Genomic DNA, 22814 nt, shown 5'->3' with positions numbered 1-22814 from the left:
TCATTTAGATTTCACTTTTTAATGGAGGGAATTAAAGAAAAAGACGAATTAGTCGTCAAGGATATTTTTGTCCAACAAGAAAAAAGAAAAAGGTAAAGACTCCCTTTGGAAAAAAAAAAATCAAAATAAATGAACTTTACAGAAAATAAAAATAGAATTATTTATGTTTGTTTCCTTCTCATACATCTTTTTCTTTGTGGGGATCAATCAGTCCCCCTCTTTCCTCGTTCATCACGGAAGTGTCGATCAACTTACCATTCCATCCTCCCATATCCAAAGAAAGCAGGGCTAAATCCAATAACATAGCGTAACGTGGCACCGAAACCCTTTCCTTGTTCTTCTACTCTTTCTCTCTCTGTCTCTCCGTCTCTCCGTCTGTCTCTCTCTCTCTATTTACATCTTCCTCAGGATCGTCTCTCTCTGCTTGCACCGACCATGAAGCTCGCTGCCATCTCCGTCGTCCTCTTCCTCGCGCTCCTCAACTCGGTGACTTCGAATGGCGACGGTGAGTATTTCCCATGATCGCATTCGAGCTCCGATCTGAACTCTTTTGATTGATCTTAGGTTCTGTGTCACCTTTGCCTTCAGAGAAGGAACCAGAGTTCGGGTACAAGCAAGGGACGAAGACAGGACCAGACAACTGGGGAAGAATCCGCAACGACTGGATCACCTGCGGGAAGGGCAAGTCGCAGTCTCCGATCGACCTGCGCGACAAGATGGTGCGGCGTCTCCCGCGGCTGCGTCGGTTTCGGACCTCCTACGTCCCCGCCGACGCCGCCATCAAGAACCGCGGCCACGACATCGCGGTGAGTCCATAGATCTTGTGGCCACACTGCATCACGCATGCATGCGTGCGTGCGTACCTACGTACGTACGGCTCGGTTTACACCTCTCGTGCACTCAGGTGATGTGGAACGGCCACGAAGCCGGAGGCATCACCATCAACGGAACGGAGTACAAGCTGAAGCAGCTACACTGGCACTCACCGTCGGAGCACTCCATCAATAGACGCAGGTGCGTCATCCCTTCCGGTGGATCCATGGCTTCTTAACTACGTACCAAAGTACTATTGAGGAGTAGGAACCTTCTGTAATATTTCCTGTTATATATATATATATATATATATATATATATATATATATATATATATATATATATATAATGTTGAACACAAATTCTAAACAGTAGGTTACCATCGTGGGGTTAATTATCTCCTTTAATCTCTCACACAAATTCTAAACAGTAGGTTACCATCGTGGGGTTAATTATCTCCTTTAATCTCTTGTTGGAATTAAATTTGTTAAGATATCATAAAGATATTCATTGTATCAAAAGGTGAAACATATCATGAGGAGGTACATTGTATCACACATTAAATAACTATAGAAGGATAATTGATTATGAATTCTTGAAAAGGTTTCTTCGAAAAGAATGACTTATATTAAATATAATTAATGTAATATATCTCTGGAGATTATATAAACTCCTTATGTTGGTTCATGAAATATATAAAATTTTTAAAATTATAAAAAAAAATTTGAGTGAAACATAAAAAAAAATTTACCTTATTCTACTCTTCTTTTGTGTGATAATCCTATCTCTTCTTCCAAATATGAATATTCTCGTGACAAACTTCTTGAAACACGTAGTGTTGACTTTCTTGAAACACGTACTACATAACTAAAAGTTGACTTGTGGATCTAAGGAACCAACCAATAGCATCCACCTTCCACTCTATTTCGTCTTAATCCCAAGGCTGCTGCATTGCATGTTTGCAGATTCTCCTTGGAGATGCATATGGTTCATCAGAGTGCCGACAATAAGACCGCGGTGGTCGGCTTCCTCTATAAAACTGGCCCTCCTGATCCATTTATCCACAAGGTAATTAGCATAATATCAGTATACATTTACATGCATTAGCCATGATTTCTATCACCAATATATATACACTTGAGGCTATGGTGGCGACTGCTCAGTTGGAGAGATCCATCGAGAAGGTCAAGGACAAGCAAGATAAGGAGGAGGAGTTGGGAGCAGTTGACCCAAGCCATGCAAGCAGGAGGATGGGGCAGAGGTACTACAGATACATGGGCTCTCTTACCACTCCCCCTTGTTCTGAAGGAGTCATTTGGACCATATTAAGGAAGGTTGGTCGTATCTTTGATCTCATTATGTTGTGGGTGTTGGCATCTTACTGTTGTTATTATTATCTTCTATCGAGCAGAATCAATTGAATCAGTGTGTTATTTTCTTGCTCGCAGGTGAAGACTGTGTCAAAGAAACAATTGAGACTACTAAGACGGGCTGTTGATGATGTGAGTAGCATTATACTCCCTTCTTTCATTTTATACATCGTATATTCGTATCGGACATAATAATATTATCACTTACTATCAAAATTTGAGGGTTCGAAATCTCATTCGATAATATACTAAAGATAAAGTTAATAGAGGTTTCATTATTAATAGCAAGGTCTTGGGATCAAACATCACCTTTACCATTATCTTATCGAAACCGATATGAGATATTGAGTATGATTATATTTTTCTTCAAGTAAAGGAAGATAAATTTGATGTTCAAAATTGATTAGATCACATGATAAATTTGATATTTTGATGATCAAGAGCATGTAGTCAGCTAATTAAGCTTGATTTATATTATTTTCCCTCACATGATTCCACTTGCTAAATTTCAGGATTATGAGAACAATTCAAGACCTCGGCAGCCGATTAATGGAAGACTTATTGGATTGTATCGCCCTCCTAAACATGAAAATTAGTCCCTGAATTAATAAACCCATATCATTCTAATGTTTAATGCTACTGACTGTTGATGGTTGTTTAATTTTATGGAAATTAAACAAATATATTTACCAAAGACATGCATGATGGTTTTTAAAGCCTTTTTTTCTTTTGCATATATAAATCCATATTTACCATTAATTTAATAGCTATTTTATAATATCTTTAATTTAATATGGGATTTGAAGAGAGTAAATGTATGTAGTTTTATCTTTAAATATTTAAAAGGATGATTTATATGACGATTTATAAAGGCTTGAGAAGTGTATTTGGTCAATATTGATATTAGGTTCATCAAGTTAATATGTTATTTATTTCATTAGATCGAGCTGATTAATACTGCTCTATTAGTCATCAGATCGACTTAATTAGGAAATAATTAGCCTAAGTAAATTAAGGCTGATTTAATAGTAGACATAGTGAGTGCTCTAAGTAGAAAAGGACTAATCTAATGATATCAAAACCAACTTAGAATTGTATAGAGTGAGCAACCCAAGTAGGAAAGAGCTACTTATAGATAGGTCGATTATGTGATTTGTTTTTGAGTTATCTTGGTATTTAATAAGAAAGATTATAATCTGTAATTTAATCTTGTATTGGAAGTGATAGTTTAGTTTCATATTGGCAGTGATAGAATAATTGAGTTGGTATCAGCTAAGTTTCAGACAAGCTCACATCAAATCCAAATAGCAGCATGGTGATTACAGAGCTGATAGCTGTCTCCAGCAAAATATTGCTTTCCCTCAAATGATATCCTTGTAGAATCTTACTCCAATCTCTCTCTTAATCTGCTACCAAATCTTTGGAAGTTCCAATATCCTTTGAGGTTCAACCTTTCTGTTAATCAGCTACCAAGTTTTGGCCAAGTCGAATCATAATTCCCAGACATAATTTTCTGCCAGTGCTAAACAGATAGAACACTTGCAATACCATCGGTTGACAGGGAAGAGAGATCGGTGCCCACTTCTTTCTCTGGCAACTGTTCACCTGCATGGCCATAGTCTTCTTCCACCTTTGCCTATCTTCTATCTCTGTGGTAGTGATCCTACCTCTCATACATTGGCTGCAGAACTTATATGATCCTCTAATGGAAAACGCATGAACAGTTCGCCCACAATCATGACACATATGTGTGAGATATGCATATCCAATGTGAAGTGGGGACGCTGTAACTGAGACTTTCTTCTCCCTGGGAGGGTGACAACTGCTGCCTCTTGTGGTGAGGCCACCTTTCATGTTTGTCGTATGCCCTAAAATGGTGGCTTGACGGAAGTTGTGGAGGTAGAAGTCAAGTCCTCTCAACCATTTACCCTACTTTATGATCATCTTCTCCATTCTCTCTCTCTCTCCCTCTCTCTCTCTGTCAGTAACCCTAACTGTGTAGGTTTCTTGGGAAGCCTAATGCTTTCAGAATGCACAAACTCATTGCACATCGATCGTTCTCTCTTCCAGACCAATAAATTTGGTTGCTACAGCAGCGTGACAGTGTGCATGCAGCTGGTGGATTCCGTCGGTCGATCATCCATATCTTCTGCTACAGCGTCTCCACTATCTCCTCCTAGTGGACCTCCATTTCCAGCCCCCTCCCCTCCCTGCGCAAGACGTCAAGATTAGAACCCCTCAAAGGAGTCATGCACTTGGATTTGCCGACACACCCCCTCACGTCTTCGGCTAGGGTTTCAGCTCTATGCCCAGCTACGTGTGCCTCTCCTCAAAGTGGCACAGCAGGCCAATGGAAAGGGTTAAGCCATCAATCACATCACTGTGCGCGTTCATCAACTTGCACCGCGGCCTTGCATTATTGGCCATGTCGTTTGCGGAGGTCTTCTCCCTGTCAAATTTATCCGGCCGTGGTTGAAGGTCGAAATGCTGCCTATATAAGGGGGTGCTTACACCTCGAGAGGTTGTCGCAGTGGAGGGATCAAAACAACACATCGAGACCAATGGGAGAAGAGAGAGAGTACAGCCTCAGATGTCAGTAGTGTCTGAGGTGAGGCTGTACCCTCTCTCTTCTTCTCTTGCTCTATCGATGGATACATTTATGTATACACCATCAGTATGTGGTCATGGTGACCTTTGAAGTCCTCCCTCATCTCTAGGTTTGTGCATGTGGTCTTGGTGAGCTGCTACCAACCCTACACTTGCTCTTGATGATGAACTTTTCTTGACCTACATATTGACACTTCCAACTCTCTGCTCATTAAATGTTCCTTTGTAATTGATTTTTTGCTGAGTTGTCTGTCAGTGATTTACTTTATCTTCATTCTCTGGTAAGCAAATTAGATAAGGTACATTGACTAAAGAACTGGAATATTTGGCAAGAACATAAGGTTGTCCATTTCAACTGGAATCTTGCTTTACTCTAATCTAGACACTGTTGTTTGAACTGATTAGACTCTTCAGGTACTCAAGAATGAATATATATATATATATATATATATATATATATATATATATATATATATATATATATATATATATATATATGACTTTTGCTTTCTGCATATACTTTAGCTTTTTGGTGCGAATCCCAGCAAAAGACATCAATGTCAATGGAGCAGATGAGCACTTGCAAGGAAAGATGAGAAAGCATCAGCACAAGTGCTTGAACAGCAAAATGAAGAGATGCAGGAAAGCTTTTGCTTGAGGGGGGAGGGTTATCACTGAACAAAAAAAATCTAACTTTCAGTGAATCAAAAAAGGTCAATAATTGACACAGAAAAGCATGAGAAAAATTCACACAATTAGTCAAAACTTGAATGTGATCAAAATAATTCCATCTGAAATATATGACTGTTGTGAAGTTTCCCTTTCACTAATTTCAAAAACTTTCAGAATCATGCAGTTTAGATAAAAAGAAAGAACTTTCATTGCACAGAGAAAGGAGTTCTGACTTCATTCATGGTTAAAGCTGCCTTCAATTCTGCTTTTAAAGCCTTTGTCTTGTACCTACAAACAAGCAAGTGACTCCACATATGCAATCTACAAATAGCATTACTTGGTCTTTTTGCCTCTTGTCTTTATTTTTGTGTGTCAAGATCAGAATTAGAGAACATTTTGGAAGAATATGAAAGATTCAGATGTCCTACTATGCACATGAGCTGATCATGTATGGGAGTCAACATGCCAAAGGTGAAGCTCTAATTAATGACATATAAGGTTTTTGCATGCACTCCATGCTTCCAAAAAAATAATAGGTTAGTATGACAAATCCAATAATAACTTGTTTTCCCTACAGCCTTAATTATTTCTATTTTCTTTTGCAAAATTTCCTGTCTATAAGATAAAATTCCTTTTACCTCTATCTAGTTAAATCAAGCAAATAGCTAATTATTCTGTGCATGAGTTTAGATAACTTTATCACTCTTTATATGCTTATGTTGGCCCAACTTTATCACTCTGTAAAAGCTTTCCATATGATTCATGATCAATTTCTGCTGTTGCTATACATCTATACACAAAACATTTGTTTCATCTGTCTGAATAATGGCCTCACACTTGTTATTACAATGTGTACAGTAGTGGTAAAGTTTGTTCTTCAGCTTCAGCAACCTTTAAATAGATCATTTTAGCAATTTTCTTTCATTTTCCTTTATTTTTTTGCATCTAAATTAACTCAAATATTTTTATGCATAATGTGCAACTACTCATATGATGAAAATGATATTTTTAAGATATTGAGTTGACTTGAACTTCTATCCATAATCAATCACATACCACCAACTACTCTCTATTCAATTGATAAAACTTCCTTGATATTCAAGTTAATAATGGATATGATATATATCGCATGCCAAATATTTTTTTTATACCTAACTTTCAAGATGTTGTGATTGAAAATCACCAACTTCAATTTTCCCTCTCTTCTAATATTGATCAATTATTGTCATTCAACATGTTTTAGTAGATAATAAAAGAATAAGGATTGTTAATAGGTAATTTATTGGAGTATATATTTAAATTTATCAATTCTGTAATCTATATTATAATCAATAGTATGGAGTGTGCAAAAGGATAGCATGATCTCATTTTGTACTAACTGATATGAGACTGTCATGTTTGACTATTATGACATAAGAAGCATATGAGGTAGAACTTTGGCAAAGTCTGTCATTTCATGTGCACCCACTCCTCATCCTGTACAACACATGGATTGAAACTATTGCACAATCCCAAAATTGGATGATAAATTTAGATTATATATATATATATATGAAAGATTCAAATATTTAGTGGGTTATATACAAAATTTGAATGTTTAGAGAAATAGATATGAAGTATTCAAATTTGAAGCACAAGTACGTTTGACTTTAATAATATGTGGGGGGGGGGGGAGATTACTCATTATAATAAATAAGTTTTGGGACTCTTATATTTTAAAAGTTATATTGAGATCCTTATATTTACTAAAATAAATATTTAACTTCGTTATTTTAACAAAATCTATCTCTTTCTGAATTTTTAATTATATAAAATTATTATTTTAATCATATATATAGATTTAATATTTTATTTTCATAATTATAAAAAAATAATATAAATATTTATAAATATAAAAATAAAATATTAAAGACGACTAATTTCACAATTAAAGTTGGGAAAAAATCGACAATAACCGACGATGACGACAATGACGTTAATAATAATAATAATAATAATATTATTATTATTATTATTATTATTTTTATTATTAGTTTAAGAGAGTCGTCACGTTTCTGATGTTAAGTTCCTTGAATAATTACTCTACATGCAATTAAAGTTGAGAAAAAGCTGACCATATCCGACGACGACGACGACGATAATAATAATAATAATAATAATATTCCTACTATTAGTTTAAGAGTCTCGTCACGTCTCTATTGATGTTACTTTAATCTAACCCTTTGTCTCCAATTATTGTTGGCGCGTCACCTACGGCTCCATGGTGGGACCCACAGGCCACGGCGCTTGCGAAGTTGACCTGGTCAGAACAGCTCACATGGTTTTAATGGCGAATGAGTTTGACCACGTAAAGGGATTGACTTCCCTAGTCAACTATGGCTTTCGTTGCATACAGCTCTCCACACACCAAACCCATCCCATCCCCGCACGTTTACCTTAGTCAAGAAAGCAGCCGAAGCTTAAGCAAACTTGTTGATGGACTCTTAACGCATCGAGTCCTTTGGACGACTCCAGAAAATAAAAAATAGAGAAGACTACCATGAGAACAACTTTTGACAGCTTACTTCGTAGAGCGACCTATGTATGGATGCAGGAGCTTCATGCAAAACAAAGGCGAGACCGGGCGTCGTTGCATGACTCCGACAGCTACCGACCGGTGGTGAGGCTTCCGAACGTGACTGTCGGCATGCTGGAGTTCGATCCTTGCACCGGTGGCACGGCAAAGACGGGAACAGGCATCGTCCTGGGAAGATCCGGTATCGCTCCCTCGAAGGTGAAGGCCTGGATCACCTCCCTCATGGACGGCCTCTGCGTATGATCCGGGTGAGCGCACCACAACCCCACCAGCATCAGCCGCTCGATCTGCTTCGCGTCGTAGTCCTTGTCGAGGCTTCGGTCGGCGGTGTGCAGCAGCCTGCCCCTCCCGTTCATCTCCCACACCCAATCCACCAACCTCACCTCGTCCTCATCCTTGCTGTGCTCCACCGCTCTCCTCCCCGTCGCGATCTCCAGTGCCACGATGCCGAAGCTGTACACGTCCGACTCCTTGCTGGCCTTGCCCGTGTTGAAGCACTCCGGCGCCAGGTAGCCCAGCGTCCCCGCCGGCCCAGTCGCGTGCTGGCCGAGCTGGTGGTCGACCAGCCTCGCGAGGCCGAAGTCCCCCAGCTTGGCGTTGAACCCGGAGTCCAGCATCACGTTGCTGGACTTGACGTCTCTGTGCACCACGCACTGCTCCCACTCCTCGTGGAGGTAGAGCAGGGCCGAGGCCAGGCCGAGCGCGATGTTGTATCTGATCCCCCACGGGAGGGTGGTCTTCCGGTTGAACAGGTGGTAGTCGAGGCTTCCGTTGGGGAGGAACTCATAGACGAGGAGGAACTCGCCGCGCTCGTGGCACCAACCGATCAACTGCACCAGGTTTCGATGTCTCAGCCGGCTGATGATCTTCACCTCCGATGCGTACTCCTTCTTCCCCTGTTTTGATTTGCTGGAGATCTTCTTCACCGCGACCTCCTTCCCCGAGCGATTCAGGAAGCCTTTGTAGACGCCTCCGAACCCTCCTTCCCCGAGCTTTCGTTTCTCCGAGAAGTTGCTCGTTGCAGTGACCAGCTCCTTGTACGAGAATCTCCGGGGCCCTGTCCCCGTACTGAACTCATCATCCATCAATGATTCACCATTGTTCTTATCCTGTTCACCCTCCCACTTTCTCTTCACGAATCCACACCACACCAAAGGAAGAGAAACCAATCTTGCTATTCTCTCTACCACCGTCAGAATCGCAAACAGTATAGATCCTTGTCCTCCCCAGACGTAGCAAGCTGAGACTGTTGCTACTACTACTGCTGCAAGTACCAAAGCTGCGATTGGAATCAACATCCATTTCTTGAAGGCTCGTCTTCCTCCTCCGCCTTCGGCTTCAAGAGTTCCTTCGCCTTCGGCTTCAAGAGTTGATGAAAAGTTCCACTTGGTTATCTTCTGAACCACGACTTTGGATCCGTTGGTGACCGAGAAGCCTACCAACACCTTCTCCGGTAGGACTTGCCTCATGTCCACCTTCTGAGTGAGATCTAGCGAGCTGGAGTTGGAGCTATTTACGTGTAGATTCTTGACACTGACGAGGAGAGCCTTGGAGGCCGCGTTGTAGGAGACCTGCGCCGCCAGCGTGTCGTTGTTCCCGGCGGTGCCATTGGAACTCGAGTTCTGGTCTCGAAATGAATCGAATTCCACCGCAAGCAAGCGCTTGTTGGTCGTGGTGTCGTTGGATAAACTGAACAGACTCCCGGTCGAATTCTGGTAATCGAGCGAGTCCCCCGGAGCCAAGAAGAAGGCAAACCCGCCACCGGAGGACGAGTTCGAAGAGCCACCCGGGAACGAGATCACGAATTCGAAGTAGGTGGCGAAGTCGGTGGTCTCGTTGGTCGTAGGGCGCCACAGCTGGATGGGCTGAGCGTAGTAAGCCCCGCCGGCGTTGCGTACGACTCGCCCATCGCTCAGCTGGAGGGAACCGTTGGAAATGGCTGAGCCGCCGGATAGAGAGATCAAACCGGTCGCCGCGAACGAGGGGAAGGAGAAGCCGGTGCAGGCTGTGAAAGGGATCCGCGCAAAGAAGTAGAAGAAGAAGAAGAAGATGGAGGTGACCGATGACAGGAGTGGCAACCAAGGGATCATTTTTCTTCTCGCCGAGCAAGAGCGATCGGAGTAATGAGTTACAGCTTTGGCTTTAGAATTTGAGCGATGAACGGACGACTGCTTCCGCGAAGCTCTTCTCGCTTGACCGCACTGCCGTGTGTAGAACCATTTGATTGATTGCGTAGACTCTCTTGAGTCTTTCGCCAACCACCTGTCCCACGACGAGCAGAGAAAATACTTGAGGAGGACAAGACCGACGGATCGACAGCAAGCAAGTTGGCCCTCCCTCTTGTTCTACGTCTTGACGTCAAGATGGAGAGATCGATCCGCCAAGACTCACCTATTGCCACCATGGGATATCTGATATTGGAATACGAGAGCATCAAATTTGCAGGGTGTTGACCGGATCAGATTAATCATCGTTTTCCTTTGTGGATTTTGTAGAAAAAGCCTTTTTTTTGTTTCTTTCTAGATTATGTTCATCAATAGATTTATAATATTTTTGATACCATCAAAATAATATAAATTTATCTAAAATTATCATAATTAAGATATAATTACTCAAAATCTAATAGAAAGCAACATAATCTACGGAATTTATTAGATTATGTTAATAAATTTATCTTGATCAATTTATTAATCAATTATGGGATTAATCCGTTTATACTTTTGTCAGTTGAATTCATATTAAATGACAAATCAATTAAACTCGAGTTAGAGAAATTGCAACCGCATATGATTTAAATGCCATAAAGGAATTATGTCATAAAAAATGCAACATGTGAATTCTGAGAATAAGGTAGATTTGGGATTATTGATCTTTCGGATGCGGATCGGTCCTGACTGCATCCGAGCGGATCCGTTACCAATAACACCCGCTCGATAGTGTATATAACTGGTTGGACGTCGAGCTGCGAAACGTCTTCGGCCTGCGGAGGGGTGAGCGTTACCGGACACTAAATGGCGCACCGCCTTCTTACCTCCCATCGTCTCCCTCCCAACCCGAGCGCGGAGGAGAGGGGGAGAAGGGGAGCTCGAAGTGATCTCCTGGTGATCATCGATTGGGATGAAGATGGCTCGGTCCAAGTATGTCCTCGCTTTTGTCTTCTTCGTCACGTTCGGGATGATTGTGGGTACGTTTCCTTCCTCCCCTTCTCCCTTCTAGGTCTAGTTCTTGTCTAAATCGGATAATCTGAGATGCATCCATATGAGTTCCATGAATGTGCACATTACATCGATCAACACATCGTCATCTTTGTTTCTCGGATCAGTACTGCGGCTTTCTTGGAGATGTGATAGACCTAGACCCCGATTCGCCATCAAAAGGATCGTTTCTACGTTCTTATTAAGCATTTGCATGTATCAATTCTAGCAAAGCATTTCTCTGATGCTTTGCTATGTCAGCGTTGCCTGCAAAAGTGCGTTTCTGAAATCGTGAACATTGTCATGATTATGTCGGAAAATTTAGCATGGGGGCTACATATAGTTTTTTTATGATAAGGTTGTGGTATATGTATCGAATAACAGTTGTGCTCATTGTTTTACAGAAAATTGTCTTGAACCGTCTAATTAGCCTTGTTCCTCTGGAATGCTAGCTAATGCGACAGTTGCTTTCAGTCTTCTTACGTTGCATAATTTAATTGTTGTTATTTCTTGCAGGTTCTTTGTTTCAATTGGCATTTATCTGGCAATTGGAAGAATCATCTGGTACAGCTTTTGTTGGAAAACTATATATTTCTTTCATGCTTAAATTTATGTCCACCTGCTACTACAGTAAAAAGAGATATAATACCTTAGTGAGTGCCAAATTTGTTTGTTCTATGCTGCCAAATTTAATGGATAAGAGTTATGTTAGCAGTTGTTATCGAATGTTCTAGGAGCCTTTCGGTTTTGTTATATTGCCATGATCAAGTTACTGACACTCAAAGCTTGTAGTTTTACTTAACATAAATTTTTTTCACCAATATCATTATTTAATAAAATATCAGACCGAACAGCTCTGTTCAGAATTCACATGAAATGCTGGATATTTTGTGCTTTTCTTGGTAATATAAAGATGGCTTATTTTTTAGTGGCCTTGACAATAACTTTGCTGGGAGCATATCAAAAGATTAATTATCAAGTTAGAGCTCATATTGCTATAAAACAAGAAATGATGGATTAATTTAAATTTTAAAGTAGAGGTGCAACGAAGAAAGTCTGATTAAAATAAACTTCTGTAAAAATTTGTTTCTTGAAGCCCTTTCAGCTTTTTTTTTTTTTTTGTATCATTAGGTTGTTCCATTACAAAATTGTTATCATCCTGATTTGTTCTCATCTTTGCAAACCATTTTCAGTTCTTAGTTGTAATATCTTCATATCTTTGTCAATATGGGTGTCACTTTTATGGTTATTATACTAATAAGTTGGTTGCTACTAGTCTGCACAATAATACAAGACGCGGTAACTGCATTTTTTAAACTATTGCTCGTAGGCACTTCTCATTGGGAAAATGACAAGGAAACTATTCTGGTTCATCATGGATCTGTATGTTTTGACTTCACTGTCATAATGAAAAATTTGCTAATGATATCTACTGTTTCTTTTTTAATGTTCTGAAATTAATTTTTTGATCATATCATATCTGATGACATTTTAGTCACTAATAGTTGCAAAATGGAATAATTGTATTTATATTCTTGTTTCTAAATTGGTTATTCTAATTTTCAACTATTCATTGTGAGCCATTTATCTATTAAAGCGGGAAGGATGTTTTTTTTTTTCTTTTTGATGCATGGTAGGATGTTGTTACCACCACTATCATTAACATCTTTTCCTGTAATCATTAAGTTGATTAAACTTAAGAAGCCCCCATGAGATTAGCATTAAATTAAATATGCATAGTAAAAACATTAAATAGCACCTGAGCACTTGTTAAACCATTGTAGCACACTTGTCAATTAGATTGATCATCATCAATTTTTTTTGGTTCAAGAATAGTATGGTTATGAAAAAGGAGAGAAAGAAATAGAATTCAGTATGTTGTAGTGCTTCTTTTTTCAAAATACTAAACAAGGAATTTTAGGATTAATTTGGGTCATAGATTTCCTTCTTTTATTTTTTTGAAGCATGTGGTTGGAGCGTGCCTATGTTCTTATCGGTCAAAGTTGATCTATAGCTTGGAATTATCAGGGTACATACATATCTTAATATTGGAAATACCTTCTCAAAAACATGTGCAAACTGTCAACATGCTCTGATCTTTTTTTTTTGGTACTATGCCATAGCTAATCATCAAATATGCAATATGAAAAACCACGAGACACCTTTGCTAGTGAAAAATGTCATCATTGACTTTTTGATCTGATTAAGATTTGACAAATATGCTAAAACTATTTTCTAATGAAGCCTATGAATATGACAATTGGTTAGAACTTGGTCTCCTAATCTCTGCCTTCAGAAGTTGCCTAGTAAGCATAAGTATATGGACATTTGATAACTGTGTGAGATGAAATTTGGCTTTAGCTATATGTTCTTACTTCCTCTAGTTGATGATCTCAAAAGGATATGTTCTTGTTGACAAAAATATGTCTTTGGCACAATCAAATCTCAATTTGAGCACAGAATTGTCTTCTTAAATGTCAGAACTATGTTTTTATCCTCTCAACTAATGTATTATTTTTATTTATATAGGTAAGACCTGAAATCCTCAGCTGGTCACCACGAATTATTCTTTTTCATAATTTCTTAAGCATGCAGGTGTGACTATTTCCTGTTGATGATTTTGATCTTCAAATTATTGCTTCTTTTTGGCACTAGAATTCCATAGACTATTGTTGATTAGAAACATAAACATCTAGTTGCTGATTATTTCATTGTTCCTGTTGTTTTACACCATGAGTAGAAGGCACCAAGTGAGTGTTATTGTAATCAACTTTAGTATGTTGATTATCTTAATAACTATGAGAAGCTACTGATGCTATCTTTCTTCATGAAGAAGTTTAGTCTTCTAGCAGATTAATTAGCAACGATGACAGATATCATAAAGGAGGAAAGTCAATGAGAATTATTCAAATTCTAGTCACATCTAGCATGATTATTTTGGACTATGCTTGATTATTTCATTGTTCCTATTGCTTCAAGATTCTTTTGTCTTTCTTCTATTGATTTCTCTTTTTTTTTTTTTGACCGTGACTTTTCTAGATATATTTGTTACATTTCTGAGTAGATGAACAGGTGGCCCCTAATCTTTTAAGTAAAAAACTAGTGTATAAAAAATTTCTTATGTTGATAAATTAGTTTTGTTCTCAACTTGTCAATCTTTGATATTACCTTGTGGTCTAAGTCATGTTTGTCCAAGAATTATGATGAGTTTTGTGCAATTACTTGTATTTTAGCAACAAAATACTTTCTGTCCAACTTAGTCTGTCTCAACTATTGATTAGTAGGTGAATAACTCTTATTAGCAAGTCCACTATCAATTGTTGCATGTAAATCTAGAATTGGGGTTTGACTGAAGAACATACTTGAGTTTGACATACACTCTATGTTAAAAAACAAAAATACATAGAAAGTATCATTATAAAAGAATACTATAGATAAGAAATAGTAAGTGTTTAATAATAACAATTAAGTGCAATTAGATGTAGCTTGTCTAGTACCTTGAATACTACAAAGTGTACTAAAGCAACTTAGAATTGCTTCATAAGCAACATTTTTTTCAAGAACCATTTCATGTTAGGTATTTTTATTTTTTATGTTAGGTTTTCAAATGAGCTATGTTGGTCAAATGAACTCTTGAAACATAGGCTAAGAACAAATGATTTGTATCTTGAGAATATTGGAACTACCTCATGTTCATACTTCTTTGCAGTTTCTTATAAATTTATATTGGTAGTACTATCTTACTATAGTTGTCAGATTTTTCACCTCATGTAACATCAAACTCCTCTACATGTTAGCAACCAATAGTGAAATTACTGTCAAAGAAGTCTTTGGGATGCAAGTTTTGTCCACTAATACGTGTTGTTTCTCATTAAACTATATTCTACCAGTTTTCCATCCTCTCTGGTACTTCTGATGTTTCTGTTTCGAATGATATGGAGGGAAATATCACTAGTGATTTATATAACTTGGAAGAAATGAAGCCAGTCAACCATCTAGAAAGCTTATTATATATAGACAACTTCTTCTGAAACATCAATACAGCCGGAAAAACTAGATGGTAGGAAGAATTGGATAAATTTCCTTTTTCATTCTCAGAGAACTCTGGCAAAGATTGTAGTTAGTCTTCCTAGATTGATTTTTCAGTTTCATATTTTTCTTTCTAAACATGAATCATGGGGAAGAATTTTCAAAGAGCTATTTTCCATGGGCTTTTGTTGCAGCTAAAAACAGCCTAAGAAATATTGTTGGCTTTGTACTTCCATAAATAATTGATTGACACCAAATATGATCATTATATGCTGATGGAAACTGAGTTTGTCTGTGATTTCAGTTCTACTTATTAAATTATATCTTCACTGGGTCCACCATGGAAATGCCAAATTCATTAGAGGATGCTCTCTTTATCAGTACTTAATATGCTGTTATGTTATTGTTTTGACATTTTCATTAGATCTAGTGGTCATAATTCCTTTCTTGTCCCTTGACAGTATCATCTTTTTTTAAAGTGACCTGATATTAGATATTTCAGATGGAGTCTTTTTGAGTTATTCAAAGAATAGTTCTGCTTATATTATCGTCAACTCTTCAAGACTGTAAATTATGCAGCATTTGCCAAACTTCTGCACAATATTATATGCTATCTATATCTTTCCATGTATATTTTATTTTATTTCCATAAGCTCGGTATGCATGGTGTTTTGATGGTTGGTTTGCATATTTATTATGATCATTGTCCATATGAAACAAGAGACTTATGCTTTCATTTATGTTTTTGTTCTATGTGGTGCATATGTTTACAAATTGGCATGGAAGTTGCTATGAAGATCTTCATGTTTGTTACACATGTAGGAATGTGATTATCTTAAAGCAATTGGTAGACCTCGCCTAGCGGTCTCCATGGTGATAGATGACAAAACGGGGAAGGCAAGTTTTTACTGTCCTATTTCTGTTAAGAACAATATTAAAGACCTACTTAGTTCTTTGTGTTTGTACTGTCATATTCTTGTAAGATTGTGGAACCATGTTTAATATGCAATTCATCTCTAGTATCATGATACTAATTAATGCATGATAGACATACTTTCCAGATACAATGCTGGTTTACATGCTGGATTGACTTGGATGAATGGTGGATTTCATATGGTCTAATTTTTCTGTGTCCTGTCCTGTCCTTTGAAAAAAAGGCAACTTTGTGATGTTACTAAGAATATATTCCTTGAAACTTGGTGGTAAAAGTTGGAGGATGATGGCTCTGAACATAATCACACAAGCATCTATGCTGAGAAATGTTCTCTTTTGTTCCTATTTTTCTCTTTGGTAAATGTTTGTGCAAACCTCAATGCTTATGGCCAATTGTTTTCCTGGTTTTGGTCAATTGTATATCAATAATTAATAACAATGAAGAGACCTAATTAAGAACAATGTTCTTTATTAACATATGACTCCTTTTTTTAACAATAAAATGTCATAAGATTTCTATCATTGTGTTTATGTCAACTATACTTCTAATTTTGAGACTAAATGCTAAGTTTCTCATGAAGGTGTTTGTACATTTAAAATTTCAGAAGTTCTAGAAAACTATTGAACTTGTTGACCTGTCTATAATACATATTATAGTGTGCCCTTCACACCCAGTCATGAATTCCCATAGTCAAAAGAAACAATTTGGGTGTATCTCTTGACACTATCTTCATCATAACAAATTTGGTGGTGAGAATGAGAATTTTTCTGGAACTAGAGTACTTGGAAAGAAGATTTTACAACAGAAGATACAGGTCTAATACATTTACTTGTATTCATAACTGGGTTAGCCAAAACCTGTCAGCCATCATAGTGTGCTGTGTATCTGTTCCGAAGAGTTGTTGCACTTACCTTTCTGTCTATTTTTATTTTCTCCAGGGTATAAAGAGTAAGGTTCGAACAAGTTCTGGTATGTTTCTAACTTCAGAAGAGCAAAATTTGCCAATTATACAGGTTGGTTCCTTATTTTACATAAATTATACTTTTTAAGCAACTTTTATGACTATTAATTGAACATTATGGACTATTAACGGGAGAGTACATAGACAAGGATTTAAGATCTGGTGGAGCTTCTATTAATTTAGGAACTAGGAATAAGTTATTGATCATTATCTTTGAACATTATGGACTATTAATGGGAGAGTACATAGACGAGGATTTAAGATCTGGTGGAGCTTCTATTAATTTAGGAACTAGGAATAAGTTACTGATCATGATCTTTACATATGTTCTCATCCTGAGGATAAGTGTTTGAGAAACATAGCTGACTCTCAACAAGATTAATGATGGCATTTATATCCCTTTTACATGAGTGAGTAGTCAAGAAAACTCAAGAGCTTTAGGATCTTTTTGTTTGATGTTGACTTTGAATGTGATTAAAAGAGACACCAAACATTTCAAGAGGAAGTTTTCCAATGTTTCTTTTTTTATGGTAGAATTATTCAAATGATCCAAAAAATTTCTAAAAATCAAGGATTTTAGGGTGTAGCATATTGATTAAATAAGTGGCTATTGAGATAGTTTCCCCTAATAAGTTTTTTTGTACTCCCCATTTGGAAAACTAGAGCTCTTGCAACTTCAAGTGTTGGATTTTTCTTTCAGCAAACCAACACCCCCAGCCCGCCGCATGTAATCAATATATACAGTTTGTTAAATCACCGGTATGCAAGAAATTAAATGGCAATACAAAACCACCTGAGGTTATATAATCCTTTGAATAGGGTGTCAGTCTCCTGTTTTCTTGACATGTGATTCTTTGTTTCCATGGTCTTAAAATTTAGTGCCTCCTTCCTACATTACCCAAACATGAAACTGTAGCAACACCAACAGCTGATAAAATAGGGAAGCTCTAGTATTCTAGCCAGCCACAGCCCCTTCAGCATGCTGGCTGTAATTCTTGGACACAGATAATGACTCTTGTTTGTTAATGTAAATCCAGTTCTTTAATTCATAAACTAGTGCATTTGTTACAACATCTCAAATCTCTAGCTATTGAAAGAAAGAGAAGTGGTTTGTTGATTTTTCTGTTGCACAGAATGAAACAGCCAAGGCATAACCATAAAACTATCGCTTCCCAAGTCTCAAAATAAGATCATCCTCAATTAACCCATCCTCTTTGATTTTGATGAACAACTTGGTTGTTTGGTGACTATTCAAGCAACTTTTTTGCCAATGAGCTTGCAAGCTGGTTGTAATTAGGATATCAATAGAAGAATTGGAAGTATTTATAAGATGGATATCAATTGGAATATTGGTTGCAGTTTGGGATGATGTTTGACTCTGCCATGATAAAGAACAAAGAGAGTAAAGAATACCAAATAAGAGATAAATTAAGGTCACAAAGGATCCTCTAGAAACCTAAGCAGGTACGACAATGAAGACCACCAGAATCTGAAGGAGCTCTGATGTCATGATAAAGATTTTTTATTAGGTTATCAATAATGCCTAAGTTGTTAGAAAAGGGCCAAATATTTATACAAGCTTTAACAGTGCTTATTTTGTTGCTTGAACCATTCATTTAAACTGGAAATTTGCAATTTGTTTCTCATTAAGATGGAACCAAAAAAAGGGATAGGTTTCAAGTGTTTGATTCGAAAGTATATATGGTGACTTGCTCATCTTTTTCAGTTGAATAAGTTCAACCTACAATATCATTCTTATAAGTTTTTTTCTCTTGTTATCAACACAGGCTATCGAAAACCGGATTGCTGTGTTTTCTCAAATTCCTGCAGAAAATGGTGAGCAAATGCAAGTACTAAGGTACTAAATTAAAAAAGTCTATACTTCATTTAGAACATAAAGAAACATATGAGAAAGATGATCCTGCTAGTTATGGGATACTACTTTTCGTGCAGGTATAAACAAAGTCAGTTTTACAGTGTACATTCTGATTACTTCACTAACATTGTAAGATTTCTTTCTCTTTCACCAACATCTTGATTCTTTCTTCTGCGCATCAAAGGAGCATTACCAGTCCCCGAATGCATGCAGACTCACATAAAGAAAGGAGGCCAACGTGTAGCGACGATGCTAATGTATTTAAACGATGATGTTGAAGGGGGTGAGACCTACTTTCCAATGGTTAGTATAATTTGTGAATTTAAATTTAGTTGTTTTGTTATCATTGACTTTTTTTTTAATATCAGGCAAGATCATGCTGTTTGTGAAAAATCAAACAGTAAATGCTGGTGTTTGAGGAAGTGAATGTTGGAAGCTTTAGTTATATGTTTTAATATCTTCTTGCCTCAGTCTGCTAATCTTTCTACTACTTTCCCTACATCAGGCCGCAGCTGGTGAATGCAGTTGTGGAGGAACGATGGTTAGGGGGCTTTGTGTGAAGCCAAGCCAAGGGGATGCACTTCTTTTCTGGAGCTTGGTCTGTGATCTCACCCTCCGTTTCCCAATGCTATCAAACCTACTATAGAAAGTTCAAATTTGCCATTCTACATAAATTGCCTTTTACATTTGTATTTAGTCACTGGAAAATGAGGGGAAAATAAATTCACTGACCACCATCTGATCTTAATCAATGTTTTGTTATTATTATTTCAGGGGCTTAATGGAAGACTTGATCCACACAGTTTGCATGCAGGATGTCCAGTACTAAGTGGGGAGAAGTGGTCAGCCACAAAATGGATGAGGGAAAGTACTTTACGTTGATTTTTCCTTACATTTATGTTTTTCTCACTAAAATAAATAGCATGTACGGTGGTCCAACTAACTAGTTCTTACCCACAACCTGCTTGATGAAAAGGAAGCAACGTACGACATACTTCACACTCGGAATCGAATAGAACAACAAATGCAATGGTGCAGTCTCTCAAAATTCAAATTTCATACTGTAAAAAAGCGTTTTTGATACTGTATGCTGCATGCTGTATCGGTAAAGGCTTTGAGGATACATATTTGGGGTTGAATATTATTTAGTTGACCGCATCTCTCGACATATTTTAGTTAATATGCTTTGAGGATAAATATTCGAAATATTAATTTAATATCCATTTACCAAATGTTGAGAACTAAAGGTCTCATCCGAAAAATGTACAGAAATTAAGAGTTTAATTTTAATTAATTTAGATATTAAAATTATTTTTTGACTATAAATATCTAAATGTTTAAGAATTTTTATATAACTTCCAAAAAATATAAAGATCGGAACATGTAATTTCGTAGTCTCATAGTGAACTGTGCCACCTTAAACATCACCTATTTCATTAATATAAATAATTAAGAGACAATTTATAATGTAGACATGATTCGGTGGATTGCGTCGAAAAAGTGGATGGGTGTAGGCACAAACATTTAGAGGGTATAACTCGAAAGCAAAGAAAGCGTGGGAAGAAGGACTCCACGACGCAGCAGCACCGTAGCCTTTTGGAGACGTTTCGAACTACTCCATCGTCAAACACGTCCCTCCACCGTGCGCAGCTCCCAAAGTGACGAACGCTCGCTAGCATCAAAGACCGCACCACGCCACAGGATTGCAGACTCTACTACAGCTCCCACTTGCCCTGCTTTTTGCAGGCAGTTGAATGATTGATGATGATACATCAGCACAAGAACAAGAACACGATAGAGAAGAAGCAGAGGAGTCGCATCTCCTCATCGATTAAAGAAGGAAGAGAGGAAGAAGAAAAAAAGTGGGGGGTGTACCAACTCTTCATTACTGCTCTCTCACGCAATGCAGTTGAGTCCCAGGCATCCTGACCACAAGCTCCTCAGCAACTTCTTCTGCACCCAATTAACGGTGGAGGAGAATTCACGTTTACTGCTACTGTTAGTGGTTCGGCATGAGAACGGGAAGCAAATGAATGATGATACCCTCTTGGGCTTCCGGCAGAGGAGCTCGGGTGGGATCTTGTACAAGTCCTCGTCCACAGCCTTGGGAGCTCTCAGCCTCCTTGCGGTGGTGTCACACTCCTCCCCTGCTTGCTTTCTCTCTTGCCCGTTCCGATGCTGCTTCTCTCCTTTCTTCACCTCGCAAACCAAAGCCAGTGGAATCATGTGAGATCCTACAACAAAGCAGAGTGAAAAGAGTCTCAGCAGACATAAGAACCTTTCTCTGCTGCTGTTGTTGGTGATGAGCTGGTTTCTCTGGGGCTACTGGTGGCACCTTGAACAGATGAGAATCTTCTCCAAGGAATTGGCCTGGGACTAAGCCAGCCTGCACTGCAGACTCGAAGTACTGCGTGATGGGTAGATCATCAGAGTAGTCCCACTTCCCGAATGCTGGAATGTGCCGCCTGTTCATCGTATCCTTCAACCAAGATCATACAACAGCTACTAAGATAAAGAAGAAGAAGAAGAAGAAGAAGAAGAAGAGACTCGTCGTAGGGGAGGGTCGTGGTCACGGGAACAGAGAAGCTACACCACACCTTTGGCTTCTTTACGAGGCATGGCTTAGGCTCACATCGGGAAGCCAACTCGTTGCCACCAAAGACCCCATTCCCTCTGCCATGTCTCTCTACCGCTGCCTGTTTGCTTTGCTCAATGGCTCCCATCCCAAAGCCTGCATCAGGTGCTCCTCCTCTCCACTGCCCCCCACGCTCGGGTTCCCGAGTCCGTTGTGGTGTTGACGTTTTGGCCAAGGGAAACCTCAGCGCTCCTTCGCTTCAAAACCCGTGGTTCTAAGAAGGACAGCCTTCACGTCTCCATCTATCTCTCTCTCTCTCTAAGGTCATATTTAGCCTACTGTGTCAGTGTCTATGTCAGTGTCAGTGTCTCTGGGAGAAGAGAAGGAAAGAGAGAGAGAGAGAGAGAGTGGTGGAGAGGAAAAGAGAAGACGCTGTATTGGAAACTGGTGGCACCTGCAATGCGTGCATGCATGCAAGTCATGCAAGTGCATTTACACCTGGTGGTACTGCTGCTACCACCATTACTACTGCTGTAGGTCCACAGAGGGTGTGGGGGGGAGTGATGGCAGTGGAGGACTTTGATTGGGGGAATGATGTGAACTTGAAGTGTCAATGGGGGCAATCTAACTTAGACAAGGCTGCTTGATTGGGTGCATGCCGCTGCAGCTCATCACGTACTTCACTCGATAACATATCTAATGGCTACATCGGTTCAGCACCTAAAATACGTTATTATAGTGTAGCTTATCATGTACTTGTCATTTACATTTCAAACATAACATATGTCATGTGTTCATGGTTTTCGCCTCCAATACAGTTAGGGCTGACCACATAAGGCATGTCTCAGTATCAAATGTGATCTTCATCAGTTTTTATTATAATATATATATATATATATATATATATCAAAATTTATCTTTATTATTTTCTATTGTCGAAGAAAAAGATATTATTTTTTAAAAATCATGTATGTTTGTAGATGGATGACTATTACAACCAAAAAAGAAAATTCATGCTTATTTTAAGTGGCTTATCACCTTTCTTGAATTTTTAATTGTTGAATCTTTTAAGTTTTGAAACCATTTTATTGGAGAAATTTTTCCTGGATTAATAATTAAAAAAAGATTAATGTGGTTAATATTTTTATCTGTCTTCAGAAAAAAATCAAATTGTATGTCATGTAAGTCGATTGCAAATAGTTAACCCT

The 22814-nt window shown here is 38.2% G+C and overlaps 4 protein-coding genes across 7 annotated transcripts; 2 read left to right on the top strand and 2 right to left on the bottom strand.

The window, feature by feature from the left end:
* Positions 1 to 435: 435 nt before the first annotated feature.
* On the top strand, positions 436 to 2779 carry LOC135613964 (alpha carbonic anhydrase 7-like). The gene is made up of 7 exons (XM_065110959.1): positions 436 to 505; positions 565 to 806; positions 905 to 1014; positions 1779 to 1881; positions 1977 to 2147; positions 2262 to 2315; positions 2696 to 2779. The coding sequence occupies exons 1-7, from the start codon at positions 436 to 438 to the stop codon at positions 2777 to 2779; spliced, it is 834 nt and encodes a 277-aa protein (XP_064967031.1).
* A 5119-nt stretch (positions 2780 to 7898) lies between these two features.
* Positions 7899 to 10265, bottom strand: LOC135615518 (L-type lectin-domain containing receptor kinase IX.1-like). The gene has a single exon (XM_065114140.1). The coding sequence runs from the start codon at positions 10125 to 10127 to the stop codon at positions 8109 to 8111; it is 2019 nt and encodes a 672-aa protein (XP_064970212.1). The 5' UTR covers positions 10128 to 10265; the 3' UTR covers positions 7899 to 8108.
* Positions 10266 to 11049: 784 nt separating this feature from the next.
* LOC135613660 (prolyl 4-hydroxylase 1-like) lies at positions 11050 to 19961 on the top strand. Its single transcript, XM_065110697.1, has 11 exons — positions 11050 to 11221; positions 11748 to 11795; positions 12562 to 12614; positions 13761 to 13826; positions 16083 to 16157; positions 17133 to 17207; positions 18943 to 19013; positions 19109 to 19160; positions 19245 to 19334; positions 19537 to 19629; positions 19806 to 19961. Exons 1-11 carry the CDS (start codon positions 11155 to 11157, stop codon positions 19911 to 19913), a joined length of 798 nt encoding a protein of 265 aa, XP_064966769.1. The 5' UTR covers positions 11050 to 11154; the 3' UTR covers positions 19914 to 19961.
* Positions 19962 to 20453: 492 nt separating this feature from the next.
* On the bottom strand, positions 20454 to 21829 carry LOC135613658 (uncharacterized). 4 transcript variants are annotated; one of them, XM_065110696.1, is made up of 5 exons: positions 21629 to 21829; positions 21310 to 21510; positions 21075 to 21224; positions 20907 to 20984; positions 20456 to 20767 (listed from the first exon to the last, which is right to left on the bottom strand). In XM_065110696.1, exons 1-4 carry the CDS (start codon positions 21752 to 21754, stop codon positions 20928 to 20930), a joined length of 534 nt encoding a protein of 177 aa, XP_064966768.1. In that variant the 5' UTR covers positions 21755 to 21829; the 3' UTR covers positions 20456 to 20767; positions 20907 to 20927. The 4 variants fall into 4 exon arrangements, with proteins under 4 accessions (XP_064966766.1, XP_064966765.1, XP_064966768.1 ...); XM_065110695.1 differs by having other exon boundaries at positions 20458 to 20764; XM_065110694.1 differs by having other exon boundaries at positions 20454 to 20767; positions 20907 to 21224.
* Positions 21830 to 22814: the final 985 nt, after the last annotated feature.

The sequence above is a fragment of the Musa acuminata genome, chromosome BXJ2-6, assembly GCF_036884655.1.
Source record: "Musa acuminata AAA Group cultivar baxijiao chromosome BXJ2-6, Cavendish_Baxijiao_AAA, whole genome shotgun sequence".
Taxonomy (NCBI): domain Eukaryota; kingdom Viridiplantae; phylum Streptophyta; class Magnoliopsida; order Zingiberales; family Musaceae; genus Musa; species Musa acuminata.
The sequence above is the reverse complement of the archived record's forward strand: the minus strand, read 5'-3'. Positions and strand labels throughout refer to the sequence as shown.

Bases quoted from the DNA above. Each gene is read 5' to 3' on its own strand.
- LOC135613964 (XM_065110959.1), top strand. From the start codon at position 436: ATGAAGCTCGCTGCCATCTCCGTCGTCCTCTTCCTCGCGCTCCTCAAC. The intron at 506-564 runs GTGAGTATTTCC...GATTGATCTTAG, and splicing joins GGTGACTTCGAATGGCGACG to GTTCTGTGTCACCTTTGCCT. The intron at 1,882-1,976 runs GTAATTAGCATA...GCGACTGCTCAG, and splicing joins CTGATCCATTTATCCACAAG to TTGGAGAGATCCATCGAGAA.
- LOC135613660 (XM_065110697.1), top strand. From the start codon at position 11,155: ATGAAGATGGCTCGGTCCAAGTATGTCCTCGCTTTTGTCTTCTTCGTC. The intron at 11,796-12,561 runs GTACAGCTTTTG...TATTGCTCGTAG, and splicing joins GCAATTGGAAGAATCATCTG to GCACTTCTCATTGGGAAAAT. The intron at 16,158-17,132 runs GCAAGTTTTTAC...TATTTTCTCCAG, and splicing joins TAGATGACAAAACGGGGAAG to GGTATAAAGAGTAAGGTTCG.
- LOC135615518 (XM_065114140.1), bottom strand. From the start codon at position 10,127: ATGATCCCTTGGTTGCCACTCCTGTCATCGGTCACCTCCATCTTCTTC.
- LOC135613658 (XM_065110694.1), bottom strand. From the start codon at position 21,754: ATGGGAGCCATTGAGCAAAGCAAACAGGCAGCGGTAGAGAGACATGGC. The intron at 21,511-21,628 runs GTGTGGTGTAGC...TCTTGGTTGAAG, and splicing joins GCCTCGTAAAGAAGCCAAAG to GATACGATGAACAGGCGGCA. The intron at 21,225-21,309 runs GTTCTTATGTCT...TGCGAGGTGAAG, and splicing joins AACAACAGCAGCAGAGAAAG to AAAGGAGAGAAGCAGCATCG.